The sequence below is a fragment of the Atta cephalotes genome, assembly GCF_000143395.1.
Source record: "Atta cephalotes unplaced genomic scaffold scaffold00010, whole genome shotgun sequence".
Taxonomy (NCBI): domain Eukaryota; kingdom Metazoa; phylum Arthropoda; class Insecta; order Hymenoptera; family Formicidae; genus Atta; species Atta cephalotes.
Window position 1 is genome coordinate 463041 of NW_012130074.1, and position 23996 is coordinate 487036.

At 31.2% G+C, this 23996-nt stretch overlaps 1 protein-coding gene across 1 annotated transcript; it reads left to right on the forward strand.

The window, feature by feature from the left end:
* Positions 1-18730: 18730 nt before the first annotated feature.
* LOC105627844 lies at positions 18731-21660 on the forward strand. The gene is given in 6 exon segments (XM_012209122.1): positions 18731-18827; positions 18830-19530; positions 19628-19691; positions 19694-20446; positions 20667-21168; positions 21210-21660. Coding segments are annotated over 6 exon segments (2568 nt in total).
* The last annotated feature ends 2336 nt before the right edge of the window (positions 21661-23996 follow it).

Sequence of the window (23996 nt, forward strand, 5' to 3'; positions counted from 1 at the left end):
AAGTAAAAGTAAAGTTAAGTTCCGTCGTTAGTTCTTTCTTACTTTTACTTTTTACTTACCTACCTCCCTACCTAACTAATATAGTATATATATATATATATATATATATATATATATATATAATTATTAAGTTTGTGTTTTACAAATGTGTTAGTCTCTCTGATTTTGAGAATACGTTATTTATGTGATTTTCAAATCGGGAGTGATACTATATACCCTATTATACCCTATTATCGTTTGCCAGTTTCAGTGTTAGTTATTATTAAAAGTATTGAGATTCATGTATATGATGTGATCTGGGGCTTTATTCTGTAACTTTTAACAACAACGTCGATTATGTATCGTTGCGCAGCAACTTTTTCACCATATAAAATATCTGCGCAACGACACTATAATGATATCGATACTCTTAGATTAAGAGTTACAGCCAAAGGGGCAGCTGGCCGTATTATCTCCGTTACTCTTTGAGGAGAAACAGGAGTCATTAAATTGAGGGGGGGGGGAGCGCCCAGCAAACGAGAATGGAGTAAAATGGATTAAAATTTTTTAATGCTTTAAATCCATGAAAATTGATCGAATGGATTGAAATGGATAGGGTCCGAGCTGACACTAGTATAATATTTGAAAAAAAAACATTCATATTCAAGAGTTACAAATTTTATTCTTAAGACATTTATAATAATTATACTTGAAATTAACTACTTCAAATTGGTATTAAGAAACCGCACCTTAATGGAATTCAAACCTGAGACTTCTGGATTATGGATCTTTTATGTTATTCGCTATATTATTTCTTCTATTGATAAATGTGTTATTCATTCTCTACTTCAATTACAACCAGCTAAACTAGTAACGAAATTATATAGATATAATTTCAAAAGTATCATCATTTAACAGATATATTAAAATATAAACAATTTATATTACTTATGAGACAATATTGGAGTTTACATTACTATGAGACAATATAAGTGTCGGATAATCTAATCTTGCTTGGCCGATGTCGCGAGCCGTGATTAGCCTAATTATTCGGGTTGTGTTCGACTTGGTTTGCGTGTGTTCACATTGATCATTCATTTTACTTCTAATCAAAAAGGAACAAAAGAATATAGCTCAATTATTTTTTTTTTAACTTTATTATAACTTTTTACAATTATTATAACTTTTTTGAAGTTAGTTGGATTAAAACGAAAAATTTCTTACTTAATTTTGAATTTAAGTAGCATTTATAATCCATTTTTAAATAAAAACTTTTTTATTCAATTAGTTTGAAAAACTGCTTTTCATATTTAGAATATTGAATTGAGCAGTATTCACGTTGCACAGAAATTACTGATATTATTTTTAAATTTAACTGAATTAAAAAACTGTACTTTCTATCACACATTTCACAATTCTAAATTGAGTAGTATTCATGATGCACACAGAAAATGCTGATATTATTTTTAGATTGAAAGGCATATGCAGAGATATATGCTCTATGCAATTCCTATAAATGAATAGGAATACATTCATAATTGAAAAGGATCATTTTAATGTTTATGAATCCGTGTTTCTGAAAATCTGAATCCATTTTAATTCATTCCAATCCATTCTTGTTTACTGAGGTATTTATAGTCCATTTATATTCCATAGTTACTATGGAATTACAATTCAGAATTATATACACTTTATCACATTCAACATAAACTTAATGTAAATCTAATAACTTCGATCGGGTAATTATTCAGTTTATTCTCTTGCACCTCAAAAATCAATGAAATTAAATTTATTCAAAGCGTTTTTGCATGAAAATGAAAGAATCTGGTAGAAAAAAATATCGCTCTGTCCTGTAAACCGAGACATTAAGTATTAAAGATGATTATTAAGAAATTTGTCACAGCCGAAATATTACGAACATAAGCTGCGATCACATTTTAATGTTTTATAGCCAAATTCACTGCTTTGAAACACACATTCACTGTTTTAAAAACAAAAATTCTCTGCTGAAAACACATCTACTTTGAACACAAACTCAGTACTGTTAATGTAAATTTATATAATTTTTAGAAAAAAATGTATTTTTTATTTCCTAATTCTAAAATTAAATTAATTTGCAGATACCGACTTGCAGTCGAAGAATAGTACTCAGTTATGCATAAAGATTATTATTTTATCCTTGGAAAATATAATTACAATGTTAAAATTGTTGGTTACAATTATTTAATTGTTCCAGAACAAGCTATGTATAAATTCTTCTTTTTGGTTCAAATTTTAGTTTACAAATTATTCTTATCATTTAACTTTAATTATAGTTTGTATGTTGATTTGTAGCTATATGTAGTTATATGCGTTTCACTTAATGCTCACAATGTTCGTAGAATTATTTCATTCTTGTCATTTATCAAATGTTAAACACAAATGATCGCGAATGTTAAGTGAAACGCAATCATGTTACGCGTGCGCGCGCGCGTTTAACACCGAAAGACATCCAAACCGAGTTGGATAATGTTTATAACACATCTACATCAGCGTTTGCGACTATAAATGGGTGAATGAATTTAAACCTGGTCATACATCCACATGTGATGCACCTTGTTCGGGAAGTCATTGAAGCTGCTACGCAAGAAATCATCGATAAAGTCCACGATATTGTTTTGACTGATCGACGAGTGAAAGTGCACGAGCTTGTTGAAGCCACAGGCATATCATGGCACAGTGATTTCAATTTTGCACGAACAATTGGATATGAAAAAGTTATCGGCAACATCGGGTGCCACGTTTGCTCATTGTGGATAAACACGATTGTGTGATGATTTCAAAACTATGTTTAAAGATGTTTCAATCCAGATGAATTTCTGCATTTATTACTGTGGACGAAACATGGATCCATTACTTCATACCCGAGATGAAAGAACAGTCAAAACAATGGACTTCATCGGGTGAACCAACTCCGAAAAAGGCGATCGTAAAGTCGGCCGGAAAGGTGATGGCCACAATTTTTTAGGATGCATGCGGTATAATTCATATCGATTACCTTTCGTCGAAGCAAATGATCAATGGCGATTACCACGCAGCCTTATGGACCATTTCAACAACATTTAAAATAAAAAACGTCCCCATTTAGCGAAGAAGAAAGTGCTCTTCCATCAAGACAATGCACGGGTTCACACGTGCTCGACCGATGGCCAAATTCAACGAATTCCGCTACGAATTGCCTATCCAGCATATTCGCTGATTTGGCCCTCTGCGACTATTTCTTGTTTTCAAACCTGAAGAAATGATTCGGAGGAAAGAGATTCTCCATCAGAGAGCAGCTCATTGCCGAACACAGAGGCTTATTTTGAAGGGACAAATCATTATTCGAACAGCTTGAAAAAGTTGGAGAATCGTTGGATCAAGTGTATCGAGCTGAAAGGAGACTTGAGAAATAAAAAATGAATCGATAAAAAAATGTTTTTCTAAAAACTTATTAATTTGCCCTCGTATTTTATTTATATTGACATACATCAAGAAGATGATGTGTTTAATTTTCTTTTAATTGTAATTAATCCTTATCTGGGCAAGAAGAGTCTCTCTTTACGGAAAAAAACTATTAATAATATTAATTAATATCGCTAATAATGTTACTAGTGAAAATAGTGCAATAATAATTTCGCAAGTAGTGTAATAGTATAATAGTAGTGGAAAAAATTTCGTTGAAATTTTTTTGTTTTGCTGAAATTTTATTAAAGTTTTATAGCAAAAATAAGTATTATTGATTAGCATATTTCAGAGGACATATATAAAAAAATAATTAATGTTAAATATAATTGTAATGTACAAATAAAGCGTGGCATATAACAGAAATAATTTTCATTATTTTGAAAAAAAAGCATGCAAAATTTCTCTTATTGTCAGAAATAATTGGATAAAGATTCTGTAAATATGTAATTCAGTATTTATAAATATGAAATTTTCTGACAATTTCAATTTATTTGATTTTTTCTGAAAAATATTTCAATTTATACAAACTTAAAAAATTTAAGAAAATCTTAAACGTTTTATAAAAAATTGTGAGAAATAATAAAAAAAATTCTAAGAAGTATTGCCATAGTTTAACAATATTATTCAGCAGTAAAGATCAATAGTTCCTATCGAAGAATATACATTATTGAATGCTGCAAGAAATATTTAATTAGGAGTTAAAGACAAAAGAGCTACGAGTCAAAAACCTATAAATATTGGTAGATAAATAAAAGTCTTAATAAATTAATTATGAAATTTAATAACATGCCGGCTAATAATAAACATTTCGATCGGATCAATATCAATGTTTACAAAATATGTCTAAACGGTAAAAAACTTAACATAAAATCGATCGAAGATTAAACATGTACTTCGCATTGAAAAATGTAATTGGTGGTCAATAAAAAAATTAAGAAGAATCTTCATCTTATTAGTTGAACGAAATAATAACGCATAAAATGCATACGTTACATACATTAGAATTCGTCAGAGAAAACTTATACTGTATGGTCGAAGGCAAATGAAAATACACTTCGCAATGTCAAGACATCAAAATATTGGTATCAATAATTGAAAAATCTTCGTCTTGGTAAAAAATTTATACAGCAAAAAAACGTCAGAGTATGATTATATTAGTATTCAAAACGAAAAATAACGTATTACAGTTATAATAATAATAATGTTTAATAATAATGTAAGATTATAAGAATGAAATTTGATAAGAACAATACAAAATTAATATAAGCGAAAGTAAAAAATGTACAAATCTATCAGTCCAATTAAAATTAAATAAGAAAAATACCTTTCATAATTGTAATTGAGAGTTCAGTCTAAAAAAAATTAAATAATATGAATAAAGTGCAATAGACCATACGATGAGAGAAAGATCAATATCTCTTATCTTCGACGTTGTTAGACGAAATCAATTTAAATTACTTTCAGAGAAGGGAAGTCAAGTTGATGTTAGAAAATAGTGAGAAATAAGAATAAAGAGGGAGGGGGGGATAGGTAGAAAAAACATAGGAAGGGGATGTATAGAGAGGAAAGAAAGATAATTATGAGGGAGAAAGGAATTGTATGATTTGTGAATAGAATTCTGGTAATGATTCAATATCATTTTGTTTATTTAACTTCGTCTTTTAATGTGAATCATTTCAGATATCAATCTTTTATTATAAGAAGACTCACTGTCTAAAATCCTCGCATCATTCCTAAAATTATAATCAAAATTAACGCGATGATCGGATATAACAGATGGAGAACCTGTCTTTTTGTTAATATCTGAAATGTTCATGCAATCTAGTACTTAGTTTTTCTCTTAGTTTGGCCAACATAGCTGGCGTCACAATCATCACATGAGATCCTATATGTAACATTTTGATGCAAATCAATTTGATCGAAAGCAATTCTAACTTCTTTACCTCTCTTAATAAAATCTTTTAAAGTATTGGTGATGATGAAAGTTAGTTTATAATGAAAAATATTAGAAATAGGTAGAAAACTTTCTGAGATGGAATGTACATAAGGAATTGTAAAATATTTTTCTTTGATTTGTAAATTATGTGTAGTATTCTTATTCAATGTATGAAATTTTAATCTATTGTGGAAAAATAAAATATTCCCAGAGCATATGGATTAATAAAAATTCATAATAGTAATCCATTGAGAGTTATTATTTCTTCGTTAAAGAGTTCACTTTACTATCTCTCACTTTACTTACATTATCAAAAAGGGTATAATAAATGCTCCAAGTCACATTAAAGATAGCTTTTTATTTGTTTGACGTATTAAATGGCAAACAAGTAGAATCTAACTACGATTTGATTTTTTAAATGTGTTTTTTGTGTGTCTCTTTACAAATATACCTATTGATTTAGCAATCAATAGCATTAGTAAAAGATGGGATCATATTTCAATGAAGACAAACATTTCTAAAGAAAAATTTATTATTGCAGTCAATTTTATACTAAATTTAATCTTTTTTTCGTTCAATAAAAAAATTTATAATCAAGTATTGGGTTGTCTGGAAAGTTCGTGCCGATTTTTGGTAGGTGGCGTAAGGACAGGTCTGAAATCAGAACGATTGAAAACAAATGACATGCGTACATAAAAGATGGTACTTCAGGCATACTTGAAAAAAAATTTGGTTGCGATATATTAACTTTTGTCAGTTTTATATGAATATGGCCTTTGAATATGGAAGAAAACAAAGTGCATTTTAGGCATTTAATATTTTTCTTTTACCGGAAAAGCAAAAATGTCACACAAGCGGCAAACAAGATATGCGCTGTATTTATGGCGAAGATGCTGTAGCTGAAAGAACTGTGCGGAAGTGATTTGTTAGGTTTAAAGCTGGTGATTTCAACCTTGAAAATCAAGAACGCCCTTTCATCACAAATAAAGATCAGATTAAAATACTGATCGAGAATAACCCACGCTATACGATACGTAAATTAGCAGAAATGTTGAATATGTCAAAATCCACCATCCACGAGCATTTTGTGAAGCTACATAAACCGTTTTGATGTATGGGTTCCCCACGATTTAATGGAGAAAAATCTGATGGATCGCATTTCCATTTGCGACGCGCTCTATAAACACAACGAGGAGACACCATTTTTGAAGCAAGTAGTGACAGGGGATGAAAAATGGATCATTTATAATAATGTTGAGCGAAAAAGATCTTGGGGAAAGCGGAATGAATCATCTTTAGCCACTCCAAAAGCTGGTTTTCATCCAAAGAAAGTCATACTCTGTGTCTAGTGGGATTGGAAAGGGATCCTATATTATGAGCTTTTACCAAATAACGAGACGATAAATTCAGAGAAATATTGTTCCCAATTAGACGAATTGAAGACAGCAATGAACAAAAACATCCAGAAATAGCGAATCGGAAAGGCATCGTGTTTCATCAGGACAATGCCTCATTTGATAACTCGACAAAAGTTGTTGGAACTCGGTTGGGATGTTCTACCCCATATCCACCATATTCACCAGACTTCGCGTCCTCTGATTTCCACCTATTTCGATCATTACAAAATTCCCTTAATGGAAAAAGCTTCAACTCTTTGGTCGAGGTAAAAAATCACTTAAAAAAGTTTTTCGCTGAAAAATCTGAGAGATTCTGGAAGGACGGAATTTTCAAGTTGTCTGAAAGATGGAGAATAGAATGTCGGAAAGGAGTCGGAAAGGTTGTAGAATGGTACCTATATAATTTAATAAATGTATACTAAAATTTAAATCTTTTGCGTTTCAATTTTCCTTCAAAATCGGCACGAACTTTCCGGACAACCCAATATTTGATACTCTGATGGGTTCACCGTTATCGTCCATAATTGCAGACATTGCAAGATCTTGAAAAGGTAATTATAATTCAAATACTATTGATTTATTTCCGATCTATTGATGACATCCTTCTTGCACTTCCATCTAATCTGATCAATAGTACACTTTCAATAGAACATTTTCAATTCTCTATACACAAGAATACAGTTTACTATGGAGGTTGGTGTTAACGGTAGAATGTGTTTTCTTGATACAACAATTATTATTGACAATCAGATAATCATTTTTGATACATATCACGAACCTTTTCTGATAGGTTCCTCAATTTCTATTCGAATCATCTTCTCTATCACAAAAGAGGCACAATTATCAGTTTTTTAGACAAAAGACCCTCACTTTCAACAAAAAAATTTAATCGACGTAATTCACACTTTTCTTGAAAATGATTATTTTCTCTCCTTTATTTTTTCCACAATAGAACAAAAATTAAAATTTCATACATTGAATAAAAATACTACACATAATTTACAAATCAAAGAAAAATATTTTACAATTCCTTATGTACATTTCATCTCAGAAAGTTTTCTACCTACTTCTACCTATTTCTAATATGTTTCATTGTAAAATTTCACCATCACTAATATCTTAAATGATTTTATTAAGAGAGATAAAGATAAGTTGGAATTGCTTTCGAATGAAAATGTTGTATATAAGATCTCATATGATTGTGATGATATGTTGGCCAAACTAAGAGAAAAACTAGAAGGACTAGAATGCGTGAACACATTTCAGATATTAACAAAAAGACAAGTTCTTCATCTGTTATATCCGATCATCGCGTTAATTTTAATTACAATTTCAGATGGAATGATGTGAGGATTTTAGACAGTGAGTCTTTTTGTAACAAAAGATTGACATGTGAAATGATTCACATTAAAAGACAAAGACGAGGTTAATAAACAAAATGATACTGAATCCTATTCAAAAAAATCATACAATTCTTTTCTCCCTCATTATTTTTCTTTCCTCTCCTATGTTCTTTTTACCTATCCCCCCCTCTTTATTTTTATTTCCCACTATTTTCTAACATCAACTTTACTTCTCTTCTCTGAAAGTAATTTAAATTTATTTCGTCTAACAATGTCGAAGATAAGAGACATTGATCTTTCTCTCATCGCACTTGTCTATTGCACTTTATTCATATTATTTAATTTTTTTTGGACTGAACTCTCAACTACAATATGAAAAGTATTTTTCTTATTTAATTTTAATTGTACATTTAATTGTACATTTTTTACTTTCGCTTATATCAATTTTGTATTGTTCTTATCAAATTTTTTATAATCTTACATTATTATTATAGCTATAATACATTATTTTTCGTTTTGAAAACTAATATATAATCATACATTGACGTTTTTTGCTGTACAAATTTTCTACCAGGACGAAGATTTTTCAATGATTGATACAATTATTGATAAACATTTTGATGTCTTGACATTGCGAAGTGTATTTTCATTTGCCATTGACCGTACACAGTATAAGTTTTTACTTCTCTGACGAATTCTAATGTATGTATTTTATGTGCGTTATTATTCCGTTCAACTAACAAGATGAAGATTGTTCTTTTATTGATACCACCAATTACATAATTTTTCAATGCGAAGTACACGTTTAATCTTCGATCGACTTTATGTTATGTTTTTTACCGTTTAGACATATTTTTTAAATATTGATAATGATCCGATTATGATCGTTTGTTGTTATTAGCCGGCATGTTATTAAATTGCATAATTAATTTATTACGACTTTTACTTACCAATATTTAAACAATATTATAACTTTTACTCTACCAATATTTGTAGGTCAAAAAATTTTTGGCTCGTAGTCCTTTTGCCTTTAACTTGTTTTTAAATTATTGAGTCATACTATTATATATTTTTAAATATTTAATTATATACAGAATGTGCACTATTAGTTTAAATTTCGTACACTTTTACACGCTATTGGTTTGAACTATTCAATGATTATTGTATGAGATTGTAGACTGCAATCTTATACAATAATCTACTATTAAATATCTGCACTAGTGATTATTTTAGTAGTTCTTATTATTATATTCTAAAAGTTCACACTGGTCTATAGTTTATAATTATGTAGAAACTACTTATTTCTAGTGTTACAGCACTCATTGCAGTGTTGAATGCTTATAACTATTGAATAGTTACTATTAGCATTCTAATAGTTACTATTGACATTCTATTAGTTATTCTTGGTGTTCTACTAGTTTTTTTTTTCGTAGAAACGGGAAACTCAGAAACTCACAGAGCATTTTTTGTGATATTTATGTTTTCATATTTTGTGCATGTATATACAAGCGCACTTGAAGAAGATTAAAGTATAAGTTATGTTGGATTAATAAAATATTGATTGAATATATCAAATACGAGACTGTCACTACGATCAAAGTTAGATATTTAAAGTAATATATCAATTGTATATGTATTTTAAATGCAATTGTCTCGGAACTATGATTGCGCGCCAATTACTTTCGGATTTGTAACTCAATTAATTTGAGATGCTAATAAAATTTCGCAGATTAAATTAAAACCTGTAAAGAACTTATTGCAAAAAATATTACTTAGGCAAGGAATTCGGATTTTATGTATATCATGCTAGCCTTGCTTAAAAAACTCAATAAAAAACGATAAAATATTATAAACATTATCGAAAAATTATATCATAATTTATTTAGCTTATATGATGCAGTTTTCTTATCAAAAGAAAATCTGTAATTAATATATAATTTTCTTGTAAATACATTCCTTATGTTAACAAAACAATAAATAATATATTGTTTTATATAATAACAATGTTTATAATTTGTAATTCTATGAATATAATAATAATTGTATACAAATTTTTTAAAATATGAATGTTAACGTGTCTATGCCATAGACCTTTAATGATATTGAATAATATTCTACTAGACTATGGATAATACATATGTATATCTATCCGAATATCATGAAGTCCGTAACTCCATAGTTTCTTTTATGAGTTTCATCACAAAAATTTTGTTTTCTACTCAGATCATTGCAATCGCGCAGAAATCACATTATGTACATACGAAACGATCTATAGAGATTCTATCGTTCCCTACCGGATTCATACCATTTTTTGTAACGGTTCTCGGAACGATTATTTATAACATTCTATGAGATCACTATTGAACCTCGGTACTTATGTAAATGAATTTCAATTTAATGATAAAATCTTTTTTATACGTTTTATACGAGTTTTACGACAGACATTTTCTGTATTCTATTAAGTTTTTTGCATTTGCATAGACATTTTCTGTATTCTATTATGTTTCTTGCATTTGCATAGGCATTTTCTATATTCTGTTAAGTTTCTTGCATTTGCATAGTAATCATATCATAGGTATATGAATCCATCATAGGTATATAAATTCATCTATGGAGATTTTATTGTTTCTATATGGACAGCTACGCTAGCTTTTATAATGGTTTCCGGATGAGATTACTGATGAGCTTTGACGCAAAAATGTATAAACGAATCTCAATTTCACGAATCTATCGTGTTTTATATATGAATTTTATGATCACATTTTCTGTATTCTATTACGTTCTTTGCATTCTTATAGTCATAACGGAAAAATCGATTTGTAGAGATTTTAAGGTTTTTTTACCACTACCTTAATTTCAATTGAAATAAAATTAAATAAATTAAATTAAATAAATCTTAAAAATTAACACAATGGCTTATTTCGAGCTATAATTAGATTAACTTTAGATTAATATAATTAACAAACGTTTTGACTTACAAAGCCTTCTTCAGTGCTACAACACAGAAATACAATCTTAAATTAACGAACAAAGAATAATGAAAATTTAAAAATCATCAATGGTGAAGTGTCAAAATATGATCAAAATATTAAAAAATAATAAAAAAAAACGTCAATAAGTAATCCCGCCAGATGACAATAAGCTAGGAACATTTGGATACTTCAGTCAACAGTAGATTAATTATGTTCATCGATAGATTTGCCAAATTCCTCGGTTGAGATCGATAATCCAATTTGTCATAGACTTGTATCAAACGGTTTGAGAAGTCTTTAATTACGAGTATTTTATGATATTCTGTAGAATAGATTTATTAAGATAATATAGAATAGATTTATTAAGATAATATAGAATAGATTTATTAAGATAATATAGAATAGATTTATTAAGATAATATAGAATAGATTTATTAAGATAATTGTTTGTGAGAATAAGAAATACAGAATCAAATAATAACTTACTTAGAGAATTTGAAGGTTATCCTTTTAAGGAATAATTTTTTATTATATTAACAAAAGGATCAAAAATTTGGCTTGTAAAAAATTCACGATGGTCAATAACACCAGCTCAGAAAACATTGATTCTGATAGAATTTTGAGAGAGATAATGTTTTCCCATATATTGTATAATATAAGAGCTATTTCTAATGAAATTACTAAGTCTATTAATAAATCCAAACACATGATTGGCTATAGGTGCTTAAACAAGCTTAATAAATTTATTAAAGACAAAATCAATATGAAAAAAATAATGTCATATATAAAGTAAATTGTAATAATTTGTAATAACTGCGATACATCGTATATTGGCCAAACAAAGAGACAATTGCAAGAATTAAAAACAAGAATTAAAGATCGCAATAATATAAAATTAGACCATTCGAAATACTCATCTCGAAACATATTACAGAAACTAATAACTTCGATTGAGAAAAAGTTAGTATTCTTTTGAAAAGAATTATCGTAAAAGAAATATTTTTGAAATGATACATTTTAAAGAATAAAAACGGTTTAAATTTAATGAAAGATACTGAGTTATTGAATAACTCTTATTTTAACATACTTGACGATATACGAGAATATAAATGATCGTAGTTTTGAACAGACTTTTTACATTCGATTTTATTGATTTATTTTTATTTGATTTATACTTCACATCAGTTAATTTTCAAACGAGCAATAGTTAGTATCTTTATTGTACTTAACCGGATCTTTGATTGAGAGTTTAGATTACAGTATTTTATATAAATTAAAGTAAGTAATTTATTAACCGTAAGTTATTATTTGATTCTGTATCTCTTATTCACACTAACAATATATTATATATATCTTAATAAATCTTATATATTTTAATGTAATTGTAAATTGTAATTATAAAATTTAAGGTAAATGTAAATTTACATGTTAATGTTGATCAAAAAGTTCCCGGAATTACCACCAGGATGCTCTGAGTCAGCTGATTTGAGTTCTGTTTTTTTGGTTAGGTTGCCACATCTATCTGACATTCTCACCAAATTTTATCACCATAGCTTGACATTTGTAAAAGTTACGCCGGTCTTGAATACATCTACCACGTATTTTCGATTTTTTACAACTGAATTTTGCACCATGATAACGCACCGTCGCACAATGCCATCATTATCTGTGAATTTTTGATCAAGAACGAAACGAATACCATCCAACAGCCATCGAATTCACCTGATATGGCTCCCTGCGATTTTTTTCTGTTCGATCGAATCAAAAAACTATTACGGGGAACGCGTTTTAACAACCGAAAGGAGATAATGGAAAAATCGAAGATGGCTCTGATGGCTATACCGATGGCTATACAATAGAGTTCCAGAAATGTTTCGAGAGCTGGATCAAGCGCTGGCATAAGTGCGTTGCAGTCGATGGGGAGTACTTTGAAGGGGACAATATCACTTTTGATGAATAAAACTTGTATTTTGAATTTTCTGAATGAATTCCGGGAACTTTTTGATCAAGATAGTATCTTAATAAATTTATTTGTTCTATAGAATATCATAAAATAATTAAAGAATTCTCGTAATTAAAGAATTCTCAAATCATTTGAAGTCTGTGACAAACTGAATTCTCGATCTCAACCGAAGAATTTGACAAATCTATAATATCTTATCGATGAACATAATTAATACTACTGTTGACTGAAGTATCCAAATGTTCCTAGCTTATTGTCATCTGACGGGATTACTTATTGATTCGAATTTTTTAATATTTTTTTATACTTTTTTATATTTTTTTATATTTTGACATTTCATCATTGATGGTTTTTAAATTTTCATTGTATCCGTTATTTTTTGTTAATTTAAGATTGTATCTCTACGTTGTGGCATTGAAGAAGGCTTTGTAAGCGTTTGTTAATTATATTAATCTAAAGTTAATTTAATTATAGCTCGAAATAAGCCATAATATTGTGTTAATTTTTAAGAAAATATACGAGCACTTTGTTACTCCAAAATTATCTTTTTTTATTGATTTTCAGAAAGGTTATGTATAACGTGAAATTCTTGTGAAAATCTATGAAATTATTGTTGAAGCTTAAGTAAATGAACTTCAACTTCATGATAAAGTCAACTATTTATTATTTGAGTAATAATAATAAATAGGATATATAGGGATTCTAACCCATTACGTATACGATGTGTGTGTGTGTGTGTGTGTGTGTGTGTGTGTGTGTGTGTGTGTGTGTGTGTGTGCGCGCGCGCGCGCGTGCGTGCGTGAGGAAGTCAGAGAGGGGGAAGTGCCTCACAGATGTTGAGATGAGAGAAACGCTTCACGGGAGGGTCCGTATTAGAGGGGGAAAGGGTTTTCCTTCTCTCTCTTATCAGTTGCGTTCTCTCTTTAACCTATTGTCCTCTCTCTCCTACCCATTGTAGGATGCAGTTTTCTCTCTTTCACTTATTATTTGCGCTCTCTCTTCCTTCCGTTGCACTCTCTTTTCTTTTCTTCTTTCACATACGATTTTAAATAGGTATTTATTTTTTACGGTTTTTTTAATACTGTAATATAACTCAGCAATAATTTTAATTTAGCAACTAATAATATGTTTAGTAATACAAATGGCCAAGCGTTCCTAATTATCGAATTATTATTAAAACTGTTATTGAGTAATCAAACACTTATTAAACTATTATATACATACTAACAATTATCATTATTGATCTGTATTTAAAACATATTGTTGTCGATCGATATATTATATTTGAGAATTTTCGTGAGAGTTGCATCACCAGTTATGGACTCGATCTCGCGAATTATTATACACTACTGGATTTTACATGGAACGCGATGAAACATACTCGCGTCAATTTCGAACTTCTTATCGATGTTGACATAGTTCATTGAACGTGGTATACGTGGTGGTCTGAGTCAAATAGATACGCGCAGGCCAACAACAAATATATGCAATCCATCGAAACTATCAATGTACCTGATGTACTTTGACGTTAACAACCTGTACGATTAAGCAACTATTGCCATTGCTAATTTTCGCTGGGTCGACGTAGACAATTTTGACGTTATGAATGTCGCGTTAGATTCACCGATAGATTACGTTCTTAAGGTTGACTTGGAGTATCCGCAACATCTGCATGCGCATTCCGATTTTCCGTTTTGTCCAACGCGCGAGAAACCACCCGGCAAGCGAGAGAAGAAGCTCCTTGCGACATTGTACGATAAGAAATGTTACATCATACATTATCGCAATCTACAGCAATATACGGTCTCCACATTACAAAGATCTATCGTATACTGCAATTCGCGCAATCTCCATGGCTTCGCGAGTCGAACCCAATACAAATTTTAGAACTTTAGTAAAGTATGAGTTCGAGAAAAATTAATGAATAACGCGATTTTCAGCAAAACTATGGAGAATGTGCATAACCATGTTAATGTACGATTCGTAATGCATTGGGATGGCAGATACGATAGGGGGAATGATTGCAAAATCAAATTTTCACAATAAAAGCGTTTTTTCCGAAAACTTGGTCGCGATAGAAATGCGAACTCGAGGTGAAGTTCGAAAAACCGATATATGGGTATGTGCATCCTCGATATATCTAAAACGTGTTTGTATGAATTTCACCATGAGTACATATTACCGTTCTCTTTCATAAAAAATGTAAAATTATATATACTGACAGTCTTATTTATCACATTGAGCATCTTATTTATGCAACGATATCTACGCTGTTAAAATGCGATATCAATAGATTCGATACGAACGATTATGCGATCGACAATGCTTACGACATTCCGCTAGTAAATAAAAAAGTTCTCGGTTTAATGAAAAACGAAAACAACGGATGAATGATTGAATTCGGGCTTAAAGAGAAAATGCTGCCTTGATGGCAAAAAAGAAGACAAAGGGCGTTAAGAACAACGTTGTAGCGAAATTCATAACATTCAATGATTATACAAGATGTCTTAATGACACAATTGAAATAACGCGCAGAAGATCAAAATTGCACAAAGTATATACCATATTCGAAACGAAAATCGCTCTGAGTCTATGGTATACATTCATTATTCAGTGTTCGTAGATCATCGAAGTATGGTAGCAGTTTCCGTACGTTACAGAGGTTAAGCAACGCGAATGGTAGTGCGCATTCGGATGGGTCATTTCAAAATACCATTCGAAATTAATTCCCATTATATTTCCTCATAAAGCTCTGATAATTTTTCCTTATAGAGCTCTTATAATATTTTCCTGATAAGATTCTAATAATTTTTCCTTATAGGGTCTTAATAATTTTTCCTTATAGAGTTTTGATAAACAATTTACATGCCATATAGAACCCAAATTATCTAATCTAATAGGGCCTGATTAATTTTAGAGCATACTAATCAGGTCCTTTTTCAAGTCCTAACAATTTTCTACACGGATTATGAAAAATAACAGAAATATTAAAAATTAGATTTTGTACTTGACAACTGACAAGGATAGCACATTAATTTTAATATTCGCATTAATTTTAATATTCGCATAATAAAATTGGCAGAAAAATCATAGTATTACACATTGTATTGTACTTGATCTGGAAACCATAATTCCTTTAAATTTAAATTTTAACAAAAGAACCATGATAAAGATCATATAATTGTAATTGCAATTATACTGTAGTTGCAATTAAAATAATTGCAATTAAAATAATTATTGAGTCCCAATTATATTATTTAATTTAGTTACATTTATAATTGTAATTGCATACGATTACTTTCACAATTATGTTAGGCAAAATTATAAGTTGATTATAGAGTTAAACGTAGACACACAATTTAAATGTAATTGATTTAATAATTTAATAAAAATAATCCAAGAGTTTTGTACAGTGGAATCATAGTTATCATCATTACTTATAATTATTTACAGGATTGGCAAGTAACGCGTTACTATTGTAACACCGTTGCTTTTTTTTTATCGTTATCTTGTTATAATAATGATTTGATAATGACATTGTAAATTTTTTACGACGGCATTGGTAACATCAGAATTAGAAAAATCAAATTTATTTGTAATAAGTTGAAAAAGTCATTCGTTACTGAAAAACAATAACTTCTAATTTGTAACGCGTTACTTTTTACTCGTTATTTGTTACGCGTTACTCATTTCTTATTACCTTTTTCAATAAGAACGCGTAATGGAAACAAGTTACTTTTGAAAATTGCTCTTCTAACTTAAGCATAATCTTAGCATTTAGTTAGCGTCCATTATAAAAAAATTTAGCATCATAAAAAATTGCAACATCGTTATCTATTATAAGAAATAACGGCAAAGTAATTGAAAAGTAATGTTTACTCTGATTATTTACAATCATTGAATTTTACGGAAAAAAGTAGCATATATACAGGGTGCGTCACCAAAATCCGGACAAATCGAATAATTTCTTTAAACAAAATATTTTTACTGAAAAATTAAATATTACAAAAATCCTTTTACATGACACTTGAAGAATTACTATAGAGCATAATTATTCGATATATCCCCTATTAGCTTGAATGATGGCTTCTTGGTCTAAAGCGTTCGCACGCATGCTGTAATGTAGTGCCGACGAATGTTGCTTCAATAGCGGTCCTTAAAGACGTCACATTAGGATGCCGAAGACTGTTAGTGACTCTTTCAATTACGCTCCATAGTAGTCCAAGAGATTTAAATCTGGACTGTTGGGAGGCCAGAATGGGAGTCAAGGCGAATAAACTCGGCTTATCCTAGTAGTCTCAGAGAGCATCTGTCGTATCTTTAATACGATTTGTATCTATTTCTCCTCGGCAATTTGACGCATTGTTGGCTCGCTTACACCAACAATCGATGCTAATTTTCGCAACGATTGTCCTGGATTTCATCCGAAATCAGGCCTTTCAATAATTGAGGGCCTAGCGGTGCGTTCTTCTGAGTGAACTCTGGCATACTGGAACCTTTGTTGGACTGTTTTAAAGTTGTACTTTACCACAACATCATAAACGGTTTTGGGTATCCAAAAAATCTAATTATTTCCGTTGCTAAGCGCCCAGCGCGAAAGACTTCGATGATCACAGCTCTTCGATTATATTCCACTTAATTTCAACATCGCGGCCATTTTGAGAATATGATTATTTACTAAAAGCATCAGGCTTTCTCGGATGCCAATAACAACCTCCGGCGGAGGCATAATATAGCGGAAAATTTAAAGTGAAATTTGTCCGGATTTTGATGATGCACCCTGTATATACAATATTCTATAAAGCATTAAGGAGGCATATACACTAGAGGTGAGGAAAAAATCGATTTTTTTTACATATTTTTAAAGTATAATGTCTTCAGACAAACGTTTTTATAGAGATAAATCAATCTGACGAAAAATAGAGGAGTTACACAAATTACAGACGAGTAGGTTCGAGCGTATTGAAACGACAAGTAGATGCGCCTGCGACACCTATTCAAGAACAGTTCAAATTCACGCAAGTCAAAGTCCTTTTAGTTTTTTTTGTATCTAAAAACAAGTCAAATTTTATTCAAACGCAATATTTAAAAATAGCTCCGTCAAGCACAAGTCATCTATGTTTTAATTTTATAAAACTTATATCATTTTGCTTTCAAACGAGTCTTGCATGAGCAGCAATGATCATCGCAAACCCTGTTTTGTAAAACATGATACGCAAAGGTATCTAATAGATAGCTAACTATCTAATAGATAGCTGATTTTATTAAAATCAAATGGACTAAAAGTAATGGAAAGGAATAGGAATAATAATAAAGGAATATGGACAAATATGCAACTACTCTAAGTGAGTAATAGAAGAAGTCTATCATCATCCTCCCTTCTTTATTTCATGAATATTGGAGGTTGGAAAATAACAGCACTTCCTCAATAATGGAATAACTAATATCCAATCTAATACTTCCAAAATAACTACAACTCACAATGATTCAGAAAAGATCAAAGGTGATAATAAAACAAGATAATTTATGACTAAAATAACTCAAGGTCAAATAATATCTGTTAATTTCCGAAATCTATCATCCGAAATAAAATAAAAGAGAGGATAATCATAGAAATAGGGAAAGGCAATAGACGAGAATATAGAGAGGCGAAAATGAGATGCATGGTTCATTCGAGCTGCGACCACGAAGAAGCGAGCTGCGAGTGCGGAGTCTGCTGGAGAGAGGACCACCAATGCGAGTACACGTACAACGTGACCATGGCAACACAGAGACGACTGGTAGGGGAAAACGCACAGAACACACCTGGTCTATGGGAATAGGTGGAACAAAGAGAGGACTGGCCACAAATAACGAATCAGAAAGGTACGTCGATCTCGATTGCGCCGAGACGCTACACGATTCAACTGTCGCGTTTACCGGGAGAGAGGCACGTGGACGCGGAACAAATAGCTTCGATAAAGAGTATATGTCATCGGGTACACAATTACAATTACGCCCCGGAACCGCTGTGGCTACTGGATTCCACTTTCCAACTTCTGGGGGATGGGAATGGGCAAACTACTTACGTCGTCTTAACGAATATCAGTTCTCAAAAAATTCGAAAAGATCTATTGAACGGTATATTAGGGATTTTAGAAGAAAATTGGGAACCAACATGGACATGGATAGAGACAGCGGAAACATATCCTCATCCACCGATGAATATACGTACAACGACAACGGAAGAAGTAATAGAAGTGATAATGCAATCGAGACAACAATTAGAAGAAAAAATAACAAATCCGATAAAAATAGGATGGAAAAAAATCGAGTATACATAACAATAGGACGATTAGCAGAAGGACGAGAGGAGAGAGCGCAACCACTGATGGAAACAAACGAACACGCGAGAGTAGCGAGAGCGACGACGACGATCGTTGCAAAACCAGGAGGAAGCAAAGCATGGAGGATCGTACAAGCGAGAAGAAAGAGAAAGAGAGAGGAACACCAAGACAGAGTGGAAAGGGAACGACTACTGAAGAGAGACGAAGAAACTTTGTGACAGGTAGGAGACACGAATATTCGATCGCGAAGACCACTGGCTCATCATATTCGGAGCAACGCAAGAAAACAACGTCAACAGAGAGGAAGAATCGCTAAGCACATGCGTGCGATAACTGCAGAAACTGCGGAAATCGCTATCTCCTGTCAACGAATTAAATATCTACGGAACTTTATTCTATATTGCATCAGGTACGGCGTCGAAACGTTCCATTACACTGGAGCTAAAATCGGACCAGAATTAAAAATAATCGATGAAATAACGAGAAAAATCACGTTGAAGAAAAAAAAAGAAAGAAGAAAAAACGGAACGACAAACGACACACACGAAACGAACGAATGTGTGCAATACATCGAACATAGACGAGAAGAGAGAGCAACGGCAGCCAGACTGGGCAGCGATAAGAGAAAGAACGTCGTAGAAGCGATAACGCATTTGATAAAAAAATACAAAATAACGACCTACGCGGACTAGGAATTAAAAATAGATTTTCAAACGAAAGAACAATTATTAAAAGAATTCGGATTGCAAACAGACACGTACGCACACAAAATAATACGAAACAAAAGAAACAACAATACAAGTATGTACAAATACGTATCGTACGAAGAGATAACATACAGAGATTTAACGGACAAATACGCAAAAATATTACGCAACAGAGAACAGGTGATCAAATGGATATACGAAATATTCGAAAAAAATAAACTCGACATCGTAGAATTCTACGCCTGGTTGATATCGATAAAAAATATGGACCTCGTAAAGATAAACGGAATGGTACTAGAGGGACCAATGAACGCCGGAAAATCAATGATAATCGATTGTACGGTGAGATCACTGAAACCAGAAGACAACCGAGAGAGAGGGACAACAATGAATTTCACCTAGACCAATTACCGTTCGCCGCGTAATCTTCAAAGAATCGATAATCACACCGACGACTACTCCCTCCAGGAGTAGTTTCCACGTATCCAAAATAACGAAAACAAGAACAAAAAGAGACAAAGAAGCGACAGAAAGATAACCCGTGTATATAACGACAGCGACGCCAATAACGGCAAACGTAGACAACGAAGAAACGGAACAAATAAATCAAAGAATAAAAATAATAAAATTTCAATGCACGATCGACCACGAGGAAGAGTACACGCAAATAGCGGGAGCGATAGACAAAATAAAAAGAGCACCGACATATGTCACACCATACGACTTCACGACGATCTATCTCATAGAACGGGACAAAATAGAAAGAGCAAGAGAAAAATTAAGAGAGAAATACCAAGAGAATCCGGAAAGATTGAAAACGAGCGAAAAAACGACGATCGACTTGGAAATAATGCACCACATATACAAAGAGATGGGACACGCAACAAAGAGAGCGAAATTCACCGACGACGGAGAAGACGAAGACGGATTTAACTCGGGAGTGGAAAGAAAATCAGGAGAAAGCAGGAAGGGATACGATAGACGGATAACGCCCATGATGATAAGAAACATACTCGACGCGGCGAACAGAACGATACAATTCACGTTGAAACGACAAGAGTACACATCGTTAAATTTCGTACAAACGGACAATCCCATAGTACTAGCGTACCAAATGATGCACTGGTGGTTAACCGAAACAAACTCGGAAAACAGACGAATATTCAACAATTGGGAGAAACCTCGTGGGCGATAGACTACCACAGAGGACGAACAATAGAGATATTCGCGGTACTGCGACAACGTCTACTGCAACAAGGACAAACGTCGTACTTCACGTACGATTTCGAGACGCAAAACCTATTTGTATCGACGGGAGACAGAAACAATTACGCGTACGGAAACAACGACAACAGTGGAAGAAAAAAATTCAACGAAATGAGATACGAAAACGGACACTGGGGAGAGGATCAAGACGTGTGTGAGAGAAGAGATATCACAAAGACAAGCGAAAACGATAGAAATAACTTTTCCAAAACCAAAACACAATTATCATTATGCAATAACAAGAATAGAACTATGGAAATCGAGACAGGGAAGCAACAACAGTGAAATGATAGTACAAATGATATCAGGATCAACGGGACCCACCAACACCAGCGCAACGACGAAAACGAGATGTAGAGGAACCATGGAAATAACGATAACACAACAACGAAAGCGAGGACGACGAGGACCACGTGTCGAGGTCACGTGAACTGTATGACGTATCCAATCAAGATGTTACACGCGCCAAAGGTAACGGACGAAACGGGAGAAATGAAATGGCACTACGAAACGAGAATCAGCACGGAACTGGACGTGACCTTCCACGTGAAACCGGACCACTACGGCATAGCAACAGAAAACGCATTAAAAAGACAAATACTACCTGTACCATTCGCAACAATGAAAAACATCGACAACAAGAAAGAACGTGGATAAGAGTAACATGCGTACGAAGCGAAATAAAAATAATCGCGAAATAAAAATAATTACAATCATCGTAAAAGTAGCATTAACCACAACAAACAATGTATATCTCAAGCAATAAAAAACTTATCTCACGCAACGTCGTAAAACATAATTTACGAGATAATCTATAACCCCTCATGAATTACGCGACCAGAACGCCTGCTATTTTCCGATTCCGACCACCCAAACAGGAAAGTGGCTTCCTTGTCCGCCATCCGAAATCACGTGTGAGTCCCTGGCTGACGAAATGATAATTATTTTTTAATGTCAAGAGCCATTGATTCTAATAGAATCACTACCTATTAGATAGTATGGTATATGACTTCGATTTTATTTTATGTAAGTTTTTATATTATTATTGTATAAGTTAATATTTTTGATAACCATTAGGCTATTCATTACATAGCTAATTTGACATTTGGATAAAGAACGAACTAAATTGTCGGAAATCATCAACTTGGAATTTGCGTTACTTATGTATGTAATTTCGATTTATATTTAATATTGATAAGGATTCAAATTGAAATTCTGTATATCCAAACAGCTGATATAGGCTCTGATAGGCTTTCTTATATTTTTCATTGATATTTCAAACAAATAATGTAAATGAACGTGAAATAAATTTCGTATTCTAAATGTGAAATAAGTTTTTTTATCACATTTTAAATAAGTAAATAATGTAAAATAAACATTTTATAAACATTAAACAAACATTTAAAAAATATATCTTTAAACCTTTATTTCAAATGAATAATTAATGTAAAATAAACATTTAATAAACGTTAAATAAATGTTTAAAGAATGTTTTTTCAAATCATTATTTCAAATAAAAAATAAATTCAAAATAAACATTAAATTTTTTTTAAACTATTATTTCAAATGAATAATTAAGTTTAAATAAACATTTAATAAACGTTTAAAAAATATTTTTTCAAATCATTATATCAAATAAAAAATAAATTCAAAATAAACATTAAATAAACGTTTAATATTTTTTTAATCATTTATTTCAAATAAAAAATTATAATGTAAAATAATGTTTAATAAACATTAAGTAAACGTAAAATTAATGAATTTTGAAAAAAATTGAATAAAATTAATGAGAAATAAACGTTTAAAAAATATTTAAAAAACATTTTTTGCTGATTGGGGCGAGGTTCTAAGTTCAAAACTTGATAAGTGAAAAGTTGAAATATAATTGAAAATTAGAATTAATTGATAAAATTAATTGTCTGGGTATAAGCACTGTTGATAAAAAAAAAATAAAAAAGATTCTACATTGTTTTTTTTTTCCAATTCAAATAATTTTAACATTAAAAAATTATTTCTAAAAACGTTTTTAAAAACGTTAAAAATAATGGAAGTTCCTTCTTTTTACATTAAAATAACGTTTATTTAAATGTTAAAAAGAATTTATTAAACATCATAAAAATGTTTTATAGATTTCTTCAAATCTTTTTAAAACATTTTTATAACGTTTAAAAATCATTACTTTTAACATTTAAATAAACGTTCTTTTAATGAGAAAAGAGGGAATTATCTCATTATTTTAAATGTTCTTAAAAACTTTTTTCAAATATTTTTAAAACATATTTTTGTTACTTGGATTGTAAAATTAATAGTTTATAATGACTGATCTTTTATCAATACTGCGGTAACAAATTGGGAAATAGTTAAACTAGAAAAAAAATGAAAGATATGAAAGATATCGTTAGATCTCATTTCCAATGAGGAACGCGTTACGCGTCGTGTCGTGAGAAAAAGAGAGAAGAGAGAGAGGAAGGGAGGGAGAAACAGGAAGAGAGAGAGAGAGAGAGAGAGAGAGAGAGAGAGAGAGAGAGAGAGTATTATTAGTTTATATATACAGACGTAGTTAGTTAGGTTAGTTATACTATAGAAATACGTACTAACCAAACTAAACGTAAAGTACAACG